Raw genomic sequence first — 16,315 nt, 5'->3', positions numbered from 1 at the left:
TATTAATTCATATATGTAAAACTCAAGTAAATATACGTGTAAATTATATATTTTTTGTATAGAGTATAAATTGCTGAGTGCTGAGTGCTAATTAAAAATAATAATATTTACTAATAATATAATATTACTCTTATTACACATATATAAATACATGTTGACTAATTCTAATAGTTTATTTTAGTGTGTAAATAATATTTTTTTATCCGATATATCATGCGTGATGCGTTTGTTGTTGGTGGTAACACTATCCTCTCGTCACCATTAACGAAACCCTTTGTTTCCTCCTTGTTTATAGATTCTTCAACCAATCTCATGTTTATTATAATCCCTCATATGGGATTGTCCTTGTCTTGTTTTTTAATTGATAGAGAAAGACAATTAGTTTCTTCAATCAATTCTTTTATTATTACATGATGAAATTTGCAATAACTTTTTATATTTATTGGATGCCTTTATGAAAATTTCATAGTGGATCTCACGTCAGACAATAATGAAGATATGGAGAAACAGACACAAGTTTATTAAATTAAACAAATTACGCATGGTAATGTTAACATGGAAATATCTCTTGAGGATTCAAGGTTAACAAAAATGATATAATGGCCATAATATATATTTTTTAAACTGTTCTCATAATTTATTAGTCCCATAAGAAACTTAAAATAAAATTGCAACTTTTCAGTTTGGATAAATTGTATCGTAAAGAAAATATATCCATAGAAATAATCTCCACGTACAAGCTTTTTTACTATACAAATTTTACAAGTCCTCAATATTTTTTATCCCTAAAACGCGCTTCTTATAGCACGTATGTTTCACGCGCTTTTTTAACAGATTTTTCAATCAATCAACGCGCGAATATATAGCTTCCTTTTTCGAAAGGATTTCGTTTCCTTTTTTGAATTTCTTCTGCATTTTCTTGCCTTCTCTCTTCGATCTCTTTCGTGCGTTTTCTCTCCCTTCTCCTTCGCCATTTACATAAGTTTCTCTCTCTGTTCTCTTTCTTCATTTTTCTCATTTTCCATTGTTTCTGAAATAAAGCTCTGAAATCGTTTTGAAGATAATGGATGATTCAACTTCAGATTGTCAGCTGAACTAGAGCGAAGTAGATTTCGAATTTGAATCCAATGAAGTTCCTAAGGTGTGGTTTAGTTCCAGTTAATAATTGAATCTGAATTTGATCCAGTTAGCAGTTTATAATTGTGTAGCTAAATAATGCATGAACCTTGTCTGTGAAATTTGCTGTTCATTATTTTTTGTTTGAATTGAATCTAATGTACTAGTTCTGATGAATTTTCTACATTTTATATCAGACGTTCGAGTATAAATCATGAATATTTGGGTGTATTTCAGGAAAGTTTTGGTGTATTTACAGTTTATGACTTTTCATCTCACTAAGGGTGAATTGTCTTATTGTTTTAGTTGGATTGTTTTAGTTTCTGTTTAATGATGATTCATGAATCTGATTTTTGTCATTTTTTTATGATGGTTTTATAGTTGTATTTGCATTCTATAGTTTATGCTTGTTTTAATATGGTGTATTTTTTGTGTATTTTACAATTCCTCTGTGGTGTTTATGAGCAGTTTGTTCTCCACATACAAGTATTTTTCTCATACAAGTCTTCTCCTCTTTTTATTATTTTGAATCCAATTTAAGTGGTTGAGGTGTGGTTTAATTTAGAAGAAAAAAATGCAGTATTAAAGGAAACATTTTTCTGTACAAAAATGCTATTTGTACACTAAAATCAGCAACCAATATATTTGTGTATAAATACATGTGTGGTTTAATTTATTTTCAATGTATATTTGTATTCCAGTATATATTTTATACTGGTGGTTGACTTTGATGGCTAATTTTAGTGTACACGTAACATAACTCATTTCTATATTTGCAGCAAATTTGGGTGTAAAATGACGATATTTGGGTGTAACACGAAGATATTTGGGTGTAAAACGAAGATATTTTGGTGTATTTTTATTCTGATAAGTTCTGCATAATTCAAAACTCTTCCTCTTTCTCCTCCTTATCTTCTTCTGCTGCCTCTTTTTTTTTCATCATCATCACCATCTTCTTTTTTTTATTCATTTTTTCCTTTTTGTTTTACCTTCTCAAGTTTTTTCTTGTTTTACTCTCTTAACATGAATAAAAACAAAAAAATCAAACAAAGAAGAAGAAGAAACACATAATGCTCCAAAATTACTTAGAAGAGGATGAACTTACATTCATTTAACTATAAGAAAGAAAGAAATAAGAAAAAGAAGAAGAAAAAAATGCAGCATTAAAGGAAATATTTTTCTATACAAAAATGTTATTGGTACACTAAAATCATCCACCAATGTATTTGTGTATAAATACATGTGTGGTTTAATTTATTTTCAATGTATATTTGTATTCCAGTATGTATTTTATACTGGTGGCTGACTTTGGCGGTTGATTTTAGTGTACACGTAGCATAATTTATTTCTGTATTTGCAGCAAATTTGGGTGTAAAACAAAGATATTTGGGTGTAACACAAAGATATTTGGGTGTATTTTAAGAAATTTTAGGTGTATTTTTATTTTGATAAGTTCTGCATAATTTAGAATTCTTTCTCTTCCTCCTCCTCATCTTCTGTTGATTCTTTTTTTTTTTCATCATCATCGCCATCTTCTTTTTCTTCTTTTTCTTATTCATCTTTTCCTTTTTATTTTACCTTCTCAAGTTTTTTCTTGTTTTACTCTCTTAAATAGAATAAAAACAAAAAAATCAAATAAAGAAAAAGAAAAAACACATAATGCTGCAAAATTACTTGAAAGAGGGTGAACTTACATTCATTTAACTAAAAGAAAGAAAGAAATAAGAAAAAGAAGAAGAAAAAGAAAAAAAATGCAGCTTTAGAGGAAATATTTTTCTGTACCAAAATGCTATTTGTACACTAAAATCAGCTACTAAAATCATCCACCAATGTATTTGTGTATAAATACATGTGTGGTTTAATTTATTTTAAATGTATATTTGTATTCCAGTATGTATTTTATACTGGTGGCTGACTTTGGTGGTTGATTTTAGTATACACGTAGCATAACTCATTTCTGTATTTGCAGCAAATTTGGGTGTAAAACGAAGATATTTGGGTGTAACACGAAAATATTTAGGTGTAAAACAAAGATATTTGGGTGTATTGTTATTCTGATAAGTTATACATAATTCATAACTCTTCCTCTTCTTCCTCCTTATCTTCTGTTGCTTCTTCTTTTCCATCTTCTTATTTCATATTCTTATAATTCTTTTTAGGAGGAAAAAATCAAATAAGAAGAAAAAAATACATAATGTTGCAAAATCAAAAGAAGAAGGAAGAGAAACACGACGATGAAGATGAAACATGCGAAGAAAAAGGAGGAGAAACACGGAAAAAGGAGAAGAAGAAAGAAGAAGAGGAAGATGAGGAGAAACGCGAAGAAAAAATGACAGTTGTAGTTTTCATTGAGGAAGAAGAAGAAAAATCGTTCATAATGATGAAAGAGCGCTTTGGAAACGTGATGCGCGTGTTAACACACTTTTGTGGGTCAGCGTAGTTTTTGTTGGGTTTAGTCCAACTTATAAAACTTATAAGTCAAAAAGACTTATATGTGTAGTAACTGTAACAAAATAAAACAGGTCCTTTCTAAATTTCTGTTACATTATTATACTTCTGATTTATGGTCACCAAAAATACTTCTGATTTATTGGTTTCTAATAAAATGATAATAGACTAGAGCTGCCTTTCTAAGTTAATAGAAAGTGATTTCTTTTTCGAGTTTCGAAAGTAATAATAAATCCCTTCAAGAATAATATAATTCTAATGCCATTTTATTTTCTATTATAAAGCTCATATTTTTAAATTAAAGACGTTTTTAGCCAACTTTAGTTTAAACCATCCAAATAGCACCCGATAATTTATATTGATAACAAAAATAATTTCAAAAAATACGAACAATAAATAAATTTTTGAAGAATTTAAAAATATTATAAAAATAACCAAAATATGATATTTTTAGAAGTGAAAATTGATTCGAATTTTTATAAAAATATTTGGATAATTATATAAAAGGTGCATAAAAAATTAGACTAAAATTCAATTTTTAGGATTTAAAAAAATAAACTTTTAAAACATTTTGTTCATTCAACCGTTATCATATAATAGAATGAAGAAGAAGGCGTTAACAGATTATCGGCCCTCAATTTTAGACATTACATCGCCAATATTCGAACGCGGATGCAACATATTCAGAGACAAGTAGCCAACATATTTAGCCATTCAATCAAAACTTACCGTGAATAAAGGTTACAAGGCATGCCGATTATACAATTGAAGCCCACAGTAGCTATTCTAACATATTACAAATTTAGCCATTGTACATATTATCCCGTATCAAATTTTGTTTTTTTTTTTAAATTGATTTTGTAATTTTTTCTTCTATTGTTTTGGTTAATTTTCGTTCCTTCACACTGAATTTTTGCTATCACCATCCCTCCCTCCAAATATTTCTACAAACTTTTTTTTGCTTATGCAATAAGAATTAGTATTTTGCCATTGTTGCTGCTATATTATGGTTTATGACATTCTTAATTTGATACATAGAAATGTCGAGTTTTAGATTTTACTGATATTGAATTAGTAATTTTTTGTTTCTAGAAAATCATATTGATAAATTAATTAATTATGACATATTTATTTAAATCAATTCAACTACATTGAAGATTGAACCCCAATTTAACCATTAAATATTTGAACCAGTCTTTTAACCAATTAATTAATCGGATTGGTTATCATATCCTTGGTCTTATCACAGGACACAGTCACAAACCCAATACACCCTGAGGGTTTAATTTAGATGATAAAAATAATAATAATAAATCGTGTATCAACTAATAAGCAAACATTCTTATTACATAAATACAATGCAAAATCTTTTAATCAAATTCATTAGTATTAAGTAAGGAAAAATCTCCACGGCACATATATTCTTCATTCTTTTCTCTAACAAATCTATACAATTAAAATTCTCAAATCATTATTACATAGGGAGAATGCTCGAATTCGATTGTTATCTTTCCATGTAAGATTACAATCAAGAACATAAACTGAATTTCAAACAGAAACCATCTAAAATCAATATTTCATTTCAAGTGGTTATATAATTAGATGCACTTCTTAAGTCCTTACTGTGAAAATTTTACTAGCAGAAAGTGAAAACGCAAAGAGAAGAGCAAGGAAAGAAACCAGCAGATATACAAATTAATCAAAACTGTGACAATGTTTTATGACTCATCAAAACTGGTACAACTGAAAAACGAAAAAAAGAAAGAATGCTATGAAATTTTCCTGAGTCAAGCATGGCTCAGCAACAGAACCTCGTCCCATCATCCAAAGTCGACCGAGTTCCAAGCTGTTCATCCCTTAAACACAAAATCCCTTCCAAGTTCTGACACTTAAATGTACACAAATAAACCCCAAAACTTTGCTTCTCATCCAACCAACTCGGCGAGTTGCATTGTCAAATATGGATGCAGCAACTAAGACATACCAACCAGACACAGCTGCTGGTCTAAGAAAGACACTTTAATGCTTAAAAGGAACAGATTAGACCTCACCTGACATAGCAGCTACCCGCAAATGGCACAACTGCAATACCCAATGACTATAGACACGCGCATCTTTAAAGGTAACAAAACAAATATTACTAGGTTGATATCGATAGGATCGACTGCAGAGCAAGCTGCTGCTGAGGCTGCAAGGATGACCAGGTCGAAGCGAGGGTATGAGGCGGCAAAGTTTGTTGAAGTTGCCTCAACAAATTGATTATCCTACTGGAAGTTTGTTCAGTAGCCAGATCGTTACCAGCGCATAGAATCTACATTACGAAAATGCATGCATTAGAAATGAAAAGGAAGTTGAACTAGAACTAAGCAGTACTAGTAACATTCAAGTATCGTCGGCAGAATGGTTGTACCTCGGCAAAAACCGCAACTATTTTGGGAAGATATTGATTGTTTGGCCCTATGAGTTCTCTATCAGACCTGAAATTGAATGCAATAGTTTATCCACCAAGAACATAGTTGGCAGCATATTAGGTAAACAGTCTAAGTCAACGCATTCTGCATTAGAACTCTACCTTTCAACCATTGAACAAAGTTGGTCATGCACAACCTTGGCCTCGATTAAATCACCTTTAATAGGCAAGCAACTTAGCCAGGCAGGAACAACCTGCTACCAAGCAATAATCAAATGGATGTTAGAAACCAACGGCACAACTGATTGCTGCTCTAAACTTTTCTGCTAGCAATTTACGAATGAGTAAACTTAGAAACGATTTTATACTAACACTTTCAGGACCAAGTATCCAGAGCAAATGGTAAGAGATTGAAAACAGTGAATTATAAATTGCAAAATTTTTAGTGTCCAACATAACTAAACAAAGGGATTGTCTACCAAAAAAAATCAATTGTTGGTAAAATTATGCTGATCATTTACCCAATGGGATTGTGCGATCATTTACCCAACAAAGTCACAAAGTTTCAGCAAAAGCTGAAACATGACACCCCTCGTTATACTATAAATCAACATGTGTGCACAACAAATAACAAGAACTTCAAAAGAATAGGAGCCTGAAGCACCAAATTTAAATCACCTGGGCTGCATTTATGCTATCGCGGTGGAACTGACATATTTTTCCAACAGCTGAAACAGCATTGTCATATGCCATTATGTTATCAGAATGCAGTGCATCCGGATGCCTTATAACAGCATCTAACCTTGAGAGCGCCTCTGCAATGGAGCACAAAAATTGATCAAAACAATATACTAAAACGCATATTTACATTTTGGAGAGGGAGGGAGGGGGGCGGTCAGCAATTAACCTCCAACAAGGGGTTTGAAAACAGATCCGCCATACTCCGCACAAACACCAACCCCATAAACAGCTGCCTGGAAAAATAATTGATTTTGTGGAATCAGAAAGCCAATTATCTCAAATAAATAAAACCTAGATACAAATTCTAGTTAAAAAAAAGAACCTGCCGAACATCTGGATATTCATCATTGCAAGCCTCAAGTAAGAATGGAAGGTAGGAATCATAGTACCTGTATCCATAACATAAAGAGCTTTCAAAAACATAGAATAGAACACAACCATTATTCAAATACAGTTTTGTATTTTTCTGCTAGGTAGGGTTAGCTACTTAAATCACACAATATGATTAATTCATATATCATGAACCATATCTATAGACAAGCTATTAAAAGTTAAAAGAAAGAAATCAAAACAAATGGAATAGAATAAGCGTTGTGCATGAAAATTAAGACAATAAACATAAAAATAATAAAAATAAAGGGGTTCTTACTTGAGAGCTGCCTCACGACAATGCTCAGCAACATCGTCAAATATACAAATGGCAATCCTCCTTTCCTCTGAAGTTTTATCTTTACCCTGATTATTATTAGCAATAAAAAATAGAATTTAAGTTCGAAAGTCAAAGTAAATATTGTATTCACAAACATGAGGAATATTAGAGTAGTTGTATATAGCAACTTATCCTTGCAGCTGGTAACAATTTTACAGAAAATTCACTGGTAATTCATAACAAAAACCCAAAATAAAAAAATGACTCCCCAGCCCAACCAAAAAGGGGATAAATTTTCCACCTAAGCATACAAGAAATTCAAAATCTTACAGATTTCTTTACACTCTTATAATTTTAAATATTTGAACCAACGACTTGTTAAGATGCTTCTAAGCACCACATTATTTAGGTGAGACAGCTAATAAGAGTACTAATAGTATAAGCAGAAAAAGATTTTTCCAATATGATAAATTTTGCTTCAGAATGTAGTCTGCCATAAGGAAAGACTTCAATGAAACTATGGAAGACCAATGATGACAACATAGAACTTTCAGGCAACAACTAAACTCGAGGACTCATTCCAGCAGCAACATAAAATACAAAGTGAGGCAAGTGGAGAGTAACTTACAAACATGGGCGTCAGGTACGATGAAAGCTCATCGAAGAAAGGCAAGAAAGACCCTCTAAATGTCTTTATCAAAGTGCCCAAGCAATCGCCAACCTAGAACAAAATGATACTCAATTTAAGAGGAAGGTAAGCAAACATGAAAAATATATTTATTCTGATGAGCCAATAATAATAATAATAATAATAATAATAATAATAATAATAATAATTTGAATATATACTTGATCAAAAAGTTCTTCTTCTTGCTCATTTTCTTCTTTGAGTAGTTCTCTTTCCTCAGCATCAAAGTCCTCTTCCTTGGCCCTCTCTGCTCTTTCGTGTTTTCTTGATGAACTGGCTGTAATGACTTGTTTTATCTCATCAACAATGCTTCGTACTTGCTTTTCATCTAGATGTGGTCCAGAGACCTGTCAGACAAAAGTCCAAGCTATCTTGAGGATCAAACAGCTTACAGAAAATTGAAAACCTGCATAAATAATATAAGTTATTTGACACCATAGATGAATGTCACAGACCTGTATGCATTCATTCAATGCATCCAACATGCTTGCACAAATTTCTACCTCTGGCTCCTGAAAGATAGATGAAAAAATGCATCAATACAAGCACAAGAAACCACTGATTCCACATCAATAACCTGAACAACGGGAGGACATTAACCTTGTGTAGAGCCTCCACCAAATTTGGTATTATATAATCAGACAGCTGTTTTATGTAGGTCTCATCACGACCTTGTGCTTGCCCTTTTTCTACAGCTGATTTTGCTGATGATAACAGTTCCGGCATAGCTATCGGGGAAAAATGATAACGGATAAGTGGGATTAAAAACATGAATTCAATAAGGGCTACCAAAAAAGACAAAAACCACTCTGTTACAGATTCTCCCTCAGGTTAGACAGGAAGCTGAAACTGGCATGATAAAATAAAAAAGGAAGAAAAAAAAGGACAACAAGCTAGCAGTAACACTCGGATCTTAGATACTAAAAAAATTACCTGAAACTGCCGCCTTCCTAACTTCTTCATGGAAGTAAAATTTAAGAAGAGGAACCAATGTAAAAGCAACCTAGTAGATAATTAAGCAAAGTTAGCCCCTGACCAAAACAATAATTATGATAATAGCAATTATGGGTATGGAAAGTTCCAATAAAATGTAAGAGAAAGTAAACCTGTTCAATCCAAGGAAAGAATCCTTCCTTCAACTCATCTGCATAGCAACAAAGCATGTTACAGGCTGTAGCCTTCTCCTCCAGGACACTTGTCTTAATTCCTATCCTTTTATCCCCAAGAGTGATTGTTTCGATGCTACAAATATTCAAGAAGGTGAACAAATCAATCAGTATAATCAATTTATCTTTCTTCTTAGAACTGGCTCAAATTATCTAAGAACAAGTGCTTATTCCCCAATATTTCATGATATTGACCACAATGATAAATGGACCTGAAAATACATGGTTAAATTTTTTCGTGGTGGGGGGGTTGCATGCCAGCGATTCTCTTGAGTCTACTAGGTCCTATTTAAAATGAACAAATCTCCCCATGAATCACACATACTTGACACTTGACAGTGTCCTATCAAAATTTACTTTTCACTCAATCTGAATTTAAGCTGCTCTGTTTCCCTCCATGTGTTCCACAAACTAAGGTTGAAAACAATTCAACCATCGAAAGTATCAAAGTAAACAGTCCAAAACGAAAAATATGAAAATATAAGCAGAATCTAAAATGTGAAACTCTTGTCAATGATAATGCCATGCAGATACAAACTAATAGTAGAAGCAATGGGCCACACTCAAATTATCTCAAAAGATCTAAAGTCTAAACCATTTTAAAAGAACCACGCAATATGGAAACTCAAATAAAATACAGTGAGCTGAGTAGAAGAGTTAGAAACAGTTAAGTTGATTTGTTAGGCAGTGAGCAAGTGTTAGCTAGGCATAATTCCCCTAATTAACTTAGGCATGTAAAGACTCTTCTACCCTTTGCACAAGCTTGCTGAACAAGATTGCCCTCTATGTATATAAGCACAGACTTGGTGCTTTAGCAGTTAGTGATTCGAAATAACACTTCACACTACTCTCTCTGATTCAGTCTCTTTCCATCTCACTTTCTCTCTTCTCTCTCTTTCTGAAACACTATTATTATGGTATCAAGAGCTTCACATTTCAAAGCATGGATGCTCCTCCATTGGTAAATATATCGTCACCAATAATTCCTCCTCCACCTCCTCTACCACGTCCTCTTCTAAATATCTCCGACTCAACGAATGGAACTATCTTCCCTACCGTCGACAAGTTCTATCGGCAATCAAAAGCAATTAGGACTTCAGCCTCATCGATTAGTGCGCTCTTCATCCTCTAAAATTTGTGTCACCAAAGGGTGCTCTGAACAACCGCATCTCAAGGAGTATGTACTTTGGGAAGAGGCACACCTCCATAGACACTAGATCTGAATCTGAACTTTGTTGCCTAAGGATGCTCTCAACAACAGCTCTCAACTTCATCACCTCCATAGACACTAGATCTGAACCTTACTATGTGACTTAGGTAGAGGCACACTTCATGACTCACGAAGCTGAAGCTGAAGCCATGGGCAGAGGTCCTTTGTACCAGCGCTTCAGGCACATAGTGCGTCTCAAGCTGTCACGAATTCCAGAGGAGAATATGGTGGCTGTCATGGTGGTTGTTTTGGTGGTGGCAGGGACGCAATGGATGCTTCAACCTGTCTGCTCCACAATAAGCCAGGTCATTCCAACTTTAATTGCTAGCACAGGTTCGATCAGGATTTCCAACCCTCCTACCCTCCACCTCCAACATATGCCATTTTATGTCTATTGTTTCTCACTCTCCTAATTACACTACTAATTTTCTACCAAATCATAGCTCTGCATATATCTCAATCATGCAACTACATCATCTTCATTTCCCCCGAATCAATCTCCCTCCTACACCACACATGCTCCTTCTAGGACTCCTATACCTTCAATTGTTGCTCCTCACTATTCTACTACCATAGCCACCTCTGAATCAGTTGTTACAGATTCTGCCTGGTATCTGAATTCTGAAGCTACGTCTCGTGTCACTCCGGAATATTCAAAACTAATGCATGCATCATCGTATCACGGACCTCATCTCCTCCATGTCAGCAATGGAACAAGGTCTGTCTATATCTCATTGGAAATTCCAACATTCACACACCTAATATCCACTAAAATTGAACAATCTTTTGTAAGTGCCACAAACAACTAAAACTTGATCAGTGTGAGTAAATTTGCTTTTGGATAATCATTATTTTTTCGAATTCTGGCATTGTGACGGTATATAAGCACAGATTCAGTGCTTCAGCAATTAGCGATTCAAAATGAACCCTTCAAACTACTCTCTTTGTTTCACTCTCCCGCTTTCACTTTCCCTCTCAAACAATATTATCAAACGTGGGTTGTGGAAAGGACTTTGCAAAAAAGCAAAATGAAGGATGAATTAATTCCAGAAACATATAATATCATGTAAAACCATGGAGCCAATATCAATCATTTATAACATTTAAGTTAAAACTAAATCTGAAGGAAAACCTGTCATCATCATTATCGAATTCAGTATCAGAATCTGCTGATGTAATGGTCACATCTGGCTTAAGTTGTGCAGACTGTAGCAAAGGAGGCATGACAAAACCCATATATGGTAGAAAATCCTGCCCAAGGCATTTGCAAAGCCGTGCCCATGCCTGAAAGCACAAAAGGCAAATGAAAATTTTAGGTTCTAATTGATATAAGCATATTGTAGAGTAGATGCCAAAACTGTATAAGGCCCATACTTGTAACATGTAACTTGAAGTCGGATCATCAGCCTCCAACTGGGATTGTTGCAGCGACATCAATACATCCATGACCTAGTAAAAGAAAAAGCATAAAAACCATATATCATCAGAGAAAAGGTGATCTATAATCGTATAAAATAGAATCTTGACTTTACAACCAGTAGCAGTACAGAGAAAAGAACAAGGAACACAAGAATGCAATGAACAAAATTAAAAATCACCTGTTTGGCATCATCCCTGAACTTCTCCTTTCCAACAGCCATTCCTACTAAACTAATGCACTCCATTGCTTTGGCACGAAGCATTCGATTAGATTTATCATTTGCATTCATCAAAATAGCCTTTAAGTAAGGAATCACAGCATCATAATACTTCTGAAATTGCTCCTGTTGACACAAGTATTTTTAATTTATTTAAGCACAGAAGTTGAAAATGTTGTAATTATGTTGGGCAGGATTGACAGCATAAATCACCTGTGACGAATCAGCAACTGAAGCTAAAGCTGTCAAAGCCGCTTCTTGAACCATTTGCTTCCCATTCTAGAACAAAAGTCACAGATGAAAAAAATATACCATAAAGCTCCATAGATACCATCTTAAATGTAAAACATATAAACAGGTACCATAAAACATTTCAGAATTATGAAACCTTAACAACAATGGATCAAATATACTGATAATATATACAAGGGGCACATATAATTTACAAAAGGATTTTTATTAAAAACACGTAATTATGAAAGGAAAAATTAATAAACTGACAAACCTAAGGCTTACACTAACCAGTGTCATCATAAAGTAACAAGTCTTCCTCACTAGGTAGGACTCTAGTACCGGAATCAAAGAACATCATAATGTCCTATCATAAAACATGTCTAAATCTAATTGTTTACCGAATCTGATCAACTTCCCTTCCCATGCCTTATGCATGTATTTTCAATAAATGATGTAATCACCTTAAGAAAAAGACTACCATCTTTCATAGTAGGTACTACCCCAACTTGTCTCTAAGTACACGTTCCTAATTCTCTTTCGTCTGGTGTGTTCACTTTCTAATTCACGTACTTATCTCTACAGTATTAAGGTTATTCTCTAGATAGCTACCCAACATTCAATCTGATACAATATATTCGAAATTCAGTTGAGACAAAATAAAACTAGATAAAGCAAAGTGCAGATCCTGTTGTAGCTTAAAAAGAGAACCAGAAACAATCAATAAAGTGAAATTTATTTCAGACCACATTGAGATGCCTAGCAAGGTAAAACACCATATAATCTCCAAGTTAAGACTTTAAATTAAAATATTCCAAGCTATTTCTGCCAGCTAAACATGTACAGTAAAATACCTGCAGGAGTACAAGAAGCTTGCTCACAATCCCATCTAAGTAAGGTGTTAGGATCTCCGGGGTACAATTCTCAGTGAAATTTAGAACTGCAGAGGCAGCATGAGCCTGCAATATGCAAGTACCAAATGGAGACAGCATTGATGTCTTTTTTCATGCAAATGAATTATCAAAAGACAACTGTGCAATTGGAATACAAATACACAAAAGATAGATAGATCCCATATTAGCCTAACATGGAACACATAAAGTCATATACAACAAATTCACACATTTCTTTTGGTGAAAAATGGAGAAGCCTAAGTGCCTAACTTGCATTACTCCACAAGAGAATGTATCTGGTCTATGAAAAGGGGCAAACCTGCACACGGGGATTTTGAAAATCATCCATGGCACCAGCTAACGCTGGCAGCACTAAGTGATGATATTTAGTCTGCAAGTCTGGCCCCAAATCTGTGGACAATTGACCAATTGCATTTATAGCTGCCCATCGTGCACGCGGGTGAGCATCACTAAATGAACTTAAAACCATTGATAACACATGCTCCAAATTCTTTATCATCACCTGAACACATAGAGAAGTATAGTCAATTAGTCATTACTTTCTTCTTTTCATCTTAACGGCTGCCATTTACACAATGCACAGGAAAAACACACTGATACCATACTGACACTAATGCATTAAAATTCAATCAAAATTACAATAATCCAAGCTCATTCCATTAAGTGAAGCCATCTACAAATATTAGACAACACATTGTGTCTTATCATAAACCATGTCTATAGCCAAACAATTAAAATCTAACCAATAGTTAATACATAATTTTGCTTCTCCAGCATTGGTCTAATTCTAATCCTCATTTTATGTGGGCATTCTCCACATATTACAAAGGCCATGTTCTTGTAATTTTCAAACTAGATACTGAACGTCTGAACCAACATTTTTTCAAATTTTTCATTATTAATCCTGTTTTGCCTACCGTGTTCACTCCTCTAACACAACATCATCATAGCACTGACCCCATTTTCTGGTTGGTCTCTCACTGCTGAACATTCAACCCAATATAACATCAGCACATTTATAATTGTACAATGAGGACTTCCTTTTAATCTTGAGTACTACCTTTTTTATCACAAAGAACATTTGAGTGCTACTCATTTTCCCCATCCCTATCCATCAGTGTAACATTTAATATCATGTGCCCAAGATTCTTTAACCTTATGCTTTGCAATATGATAGCATCACCGATTCCCACCCTTAAACTACAATTACTGAGCCTCCAGCTGAACATATATTCATTACATACACTATAATTCTTCTCAATATTACCCAAATTTCCAAGTCAAGTCAATCAACAATTTCAATTATAAATATAAAAGCCATCTCAAGAGTTTCCAAGAAACAACATCCTAATGGTAATCGATGCAACAAATTAAGCAAACCACCTATGAACCAGCATCATACCTTTGAACAACCCTCCGCAATTTGCGCAAGTGCAATGAGGGCAGCATGGTGCTTCTGCCACTCAGGAGCAGCCAAGTAACCTGGCAGAAGCTCGGAGGCAACCGGCACAATCGTGTTCCCACCCAAAGAAATAGCCAGCCTATCCAAACACTCCTGTCCAAAACCATAATTGCTGGTCTCCCCAGCATCCTCATTCTCCAGCTCGGCACTGTGCCAAGTAGGATCATCCTCCACATCAAGCAACAAATTCATCAGAACCCCAAACAGCCTCCTAATAAACTGTGGCAACTTCCTCATCATCCCCGGTGCCCTTTCCCTCGCCTCAGCCAAAGTCACCACAAATTCAATAGCCAAATGCCTTGTCCCCTCCTCCAAGGACTCAGCCTCAGCAACCTGCAGCATGGACCCTACCACTTCCACAATTTGCCGCCGGAGGAACCTTGGCTCGGTACCAGCAAGCTCAATCAAAAGCTCCAGCGCCTCCTGTGCAGTAGCCTCCTGACCGGAATTCAGCGCCTCCGTCAGCGTCTGCATCATCAGCGGAAGCAAATCCTGGAACCTGTCCCTATCGGAGGAACTCGTCAACCTCTGCACGAAATTAATGCTGGCTGCCAGGGCGGCAATTCTGACATCGGAGGTGGACGAGGGGCCGAGGCAGCGGAGGAAAACGGCGTGGAGGGTCGTCAATTGAGGAATTAGGGCCTCGCCAACGTAGTCTGCAAGCTCGGCGAATATGAGGAGGGAAATCTCCTGGAGCTTGGGTTGGTCGGATGTCACCCACTGGAAGAGGAGGGGGAGTAGGTCAGGCCAGGCTCGGGGGGTGAGGTGGCGACGGAGGAGGACAGCGGAGACGGTGCGGGTCTCGGGATTAGGGGAGGAGTGCAGGAGGCTGGCAAGGCCCAGGCAGAGGGAGTCGGGCTGGGCTTGCCTGCAGGCGTTGAAGAGGGACTCGGCCTGGGCCCGCTGGTCGTTGGTGGTGGCTGACGTCAGCGTCTGGATTAGGGATTCGAGGTGAGTCGGGTCGGAGCCAAGGATCAAGGCCACTTGCTGCTCCGTCGCCATCGCTTGAATTTTGGATCGAAATTCAATTCAATAAAATCAGAGACAAAGAGAACCGCTCACAGAAACAGGATTATGTTGTGTTCGGTTTTTGTATTTATTATATTATTATTGGATGCGGTTGCAGAAAGTGGGGGAGGTAGTTCTTCTGTTTGTGTTTTGGAGTGTTGGGTTGGCAGCAGGAGAGGAGGGAAGACTTGAAAGAAGAGAATATGTGAATGTGAATGTAAATGTGTGTGCGTGTGTGTGTGAGAGAGAGAGAAGAAGGGTTTGTGTTTGGATTTTGTAATTAGGGATTTTATGCTAAATGGCGGGGAGGTTGGGCGCCCGGCACTCTCTTTCTCAAGTTGCTTATCCTTCGCCTTTTATACCGTTGCCCCAATAGGGTTTAGCCGCGTCTGATTTTACATATTTATCCCTTCTCTTTTGCTTTTAATAACTTTTTTTTTTTTGTTATCCACGTTATTCTTCGGTATGACGGACAAAAATTAATTTGTCGTAAATCTGAGTTTCATTTAAAGTATGTTATTGACAAATAAATTACTATATATATAAGATGAGATTCAAATTTTCGATATTTATTTAAGTAGACGAATAAATTGACCACTCAACCAATCTAAATTAATTTAAATAAATTTTAATCT

The 16,315-nt window shown here is 35.4% G+C and overlaps 1 protein-coding gene across 1 annotated transcript; it reads right to left on the bottom strand.

Moving 5' to 3' along the window:
* On the bottom strand, positions 5,231–16,021 carry LOC107604976 (importin-5). Its single transcript, XM_016306706.2, has 20 exons — positions 14,613–16,021; positions 13,509–13,712; positions 13,151–13,255; positions 12,279–12,344; positions 12,027–12,191; positions 11,803–11,877; positions 11,561–11,712; positions 9,159–9,294; positions 8,986–9,055; positions 8,653–8,780; positions 8,508–8,564; positions 8,214–8,399; positions 7,993–8,085; positions 7,365–7,450; positions 7,038–7,104; positions 6,882–6,948; positions 6,653–6,789; positions 6,137–6,228; positions 5,975–6,041; positions 5,231–5,875 (listed from the first exon to the last, which is right to left on the bottom strand). The coding sequence occupies exons 1-20, from the start codon at positions 15,672–15,674 to the stop codon at positions 5,705–5,707; spliced, it is 3,186 nt and encodes a 1,061-aa protein (XP_016162192.1). The 5' UTR covers positions 15,675–16,021; the 3' UTR covers positions 5,231–5,704.

Source organism: Arachis ipaensis, chromosome B06 (genome assembly GCF_000816755.2).
Source record: "Arachis ipaensis cultivar K30076 chromosome B06, Araip1.1, whole genome shotgun sequence".
Taxonomy (NCBI): domain Eukaryota; kingdom Viridiplantae; phylum Streptophyta; class Magnoliopsida; order Fabales; family Fabaceae; genus Arachis; species Arachis ipaensis.
The sequence above is the reverse complement of the archived record's forward strand: the minus strand, read 5'-3'. Positions and strand labels throughout refer to the sequence as shown.

Coding starts and splice junctions, on each gene's coding strand:
- LOC107604976 (XM_016306706.2), bottom strand. CDS start 15,674: ATGGCGACGGAGCAGCAAGTGGCCTTGATCCTTGGCTCCGACCCGACT. Junction 6,949..7,037: donor AATATCCAGATGTTCGGCAG/GTTCTTTTTTTT, acceptor TTATTTTTCCAG/GCAGCTGTTTATGGGGTTGG. Junction 6,229..6,652: donor ATAGCATAAATGCAGCCCAG/GTGATTTAAATT, acceptor GCTTGGTAGCAG/GTTGTTCCTGCCTGGCTAAG.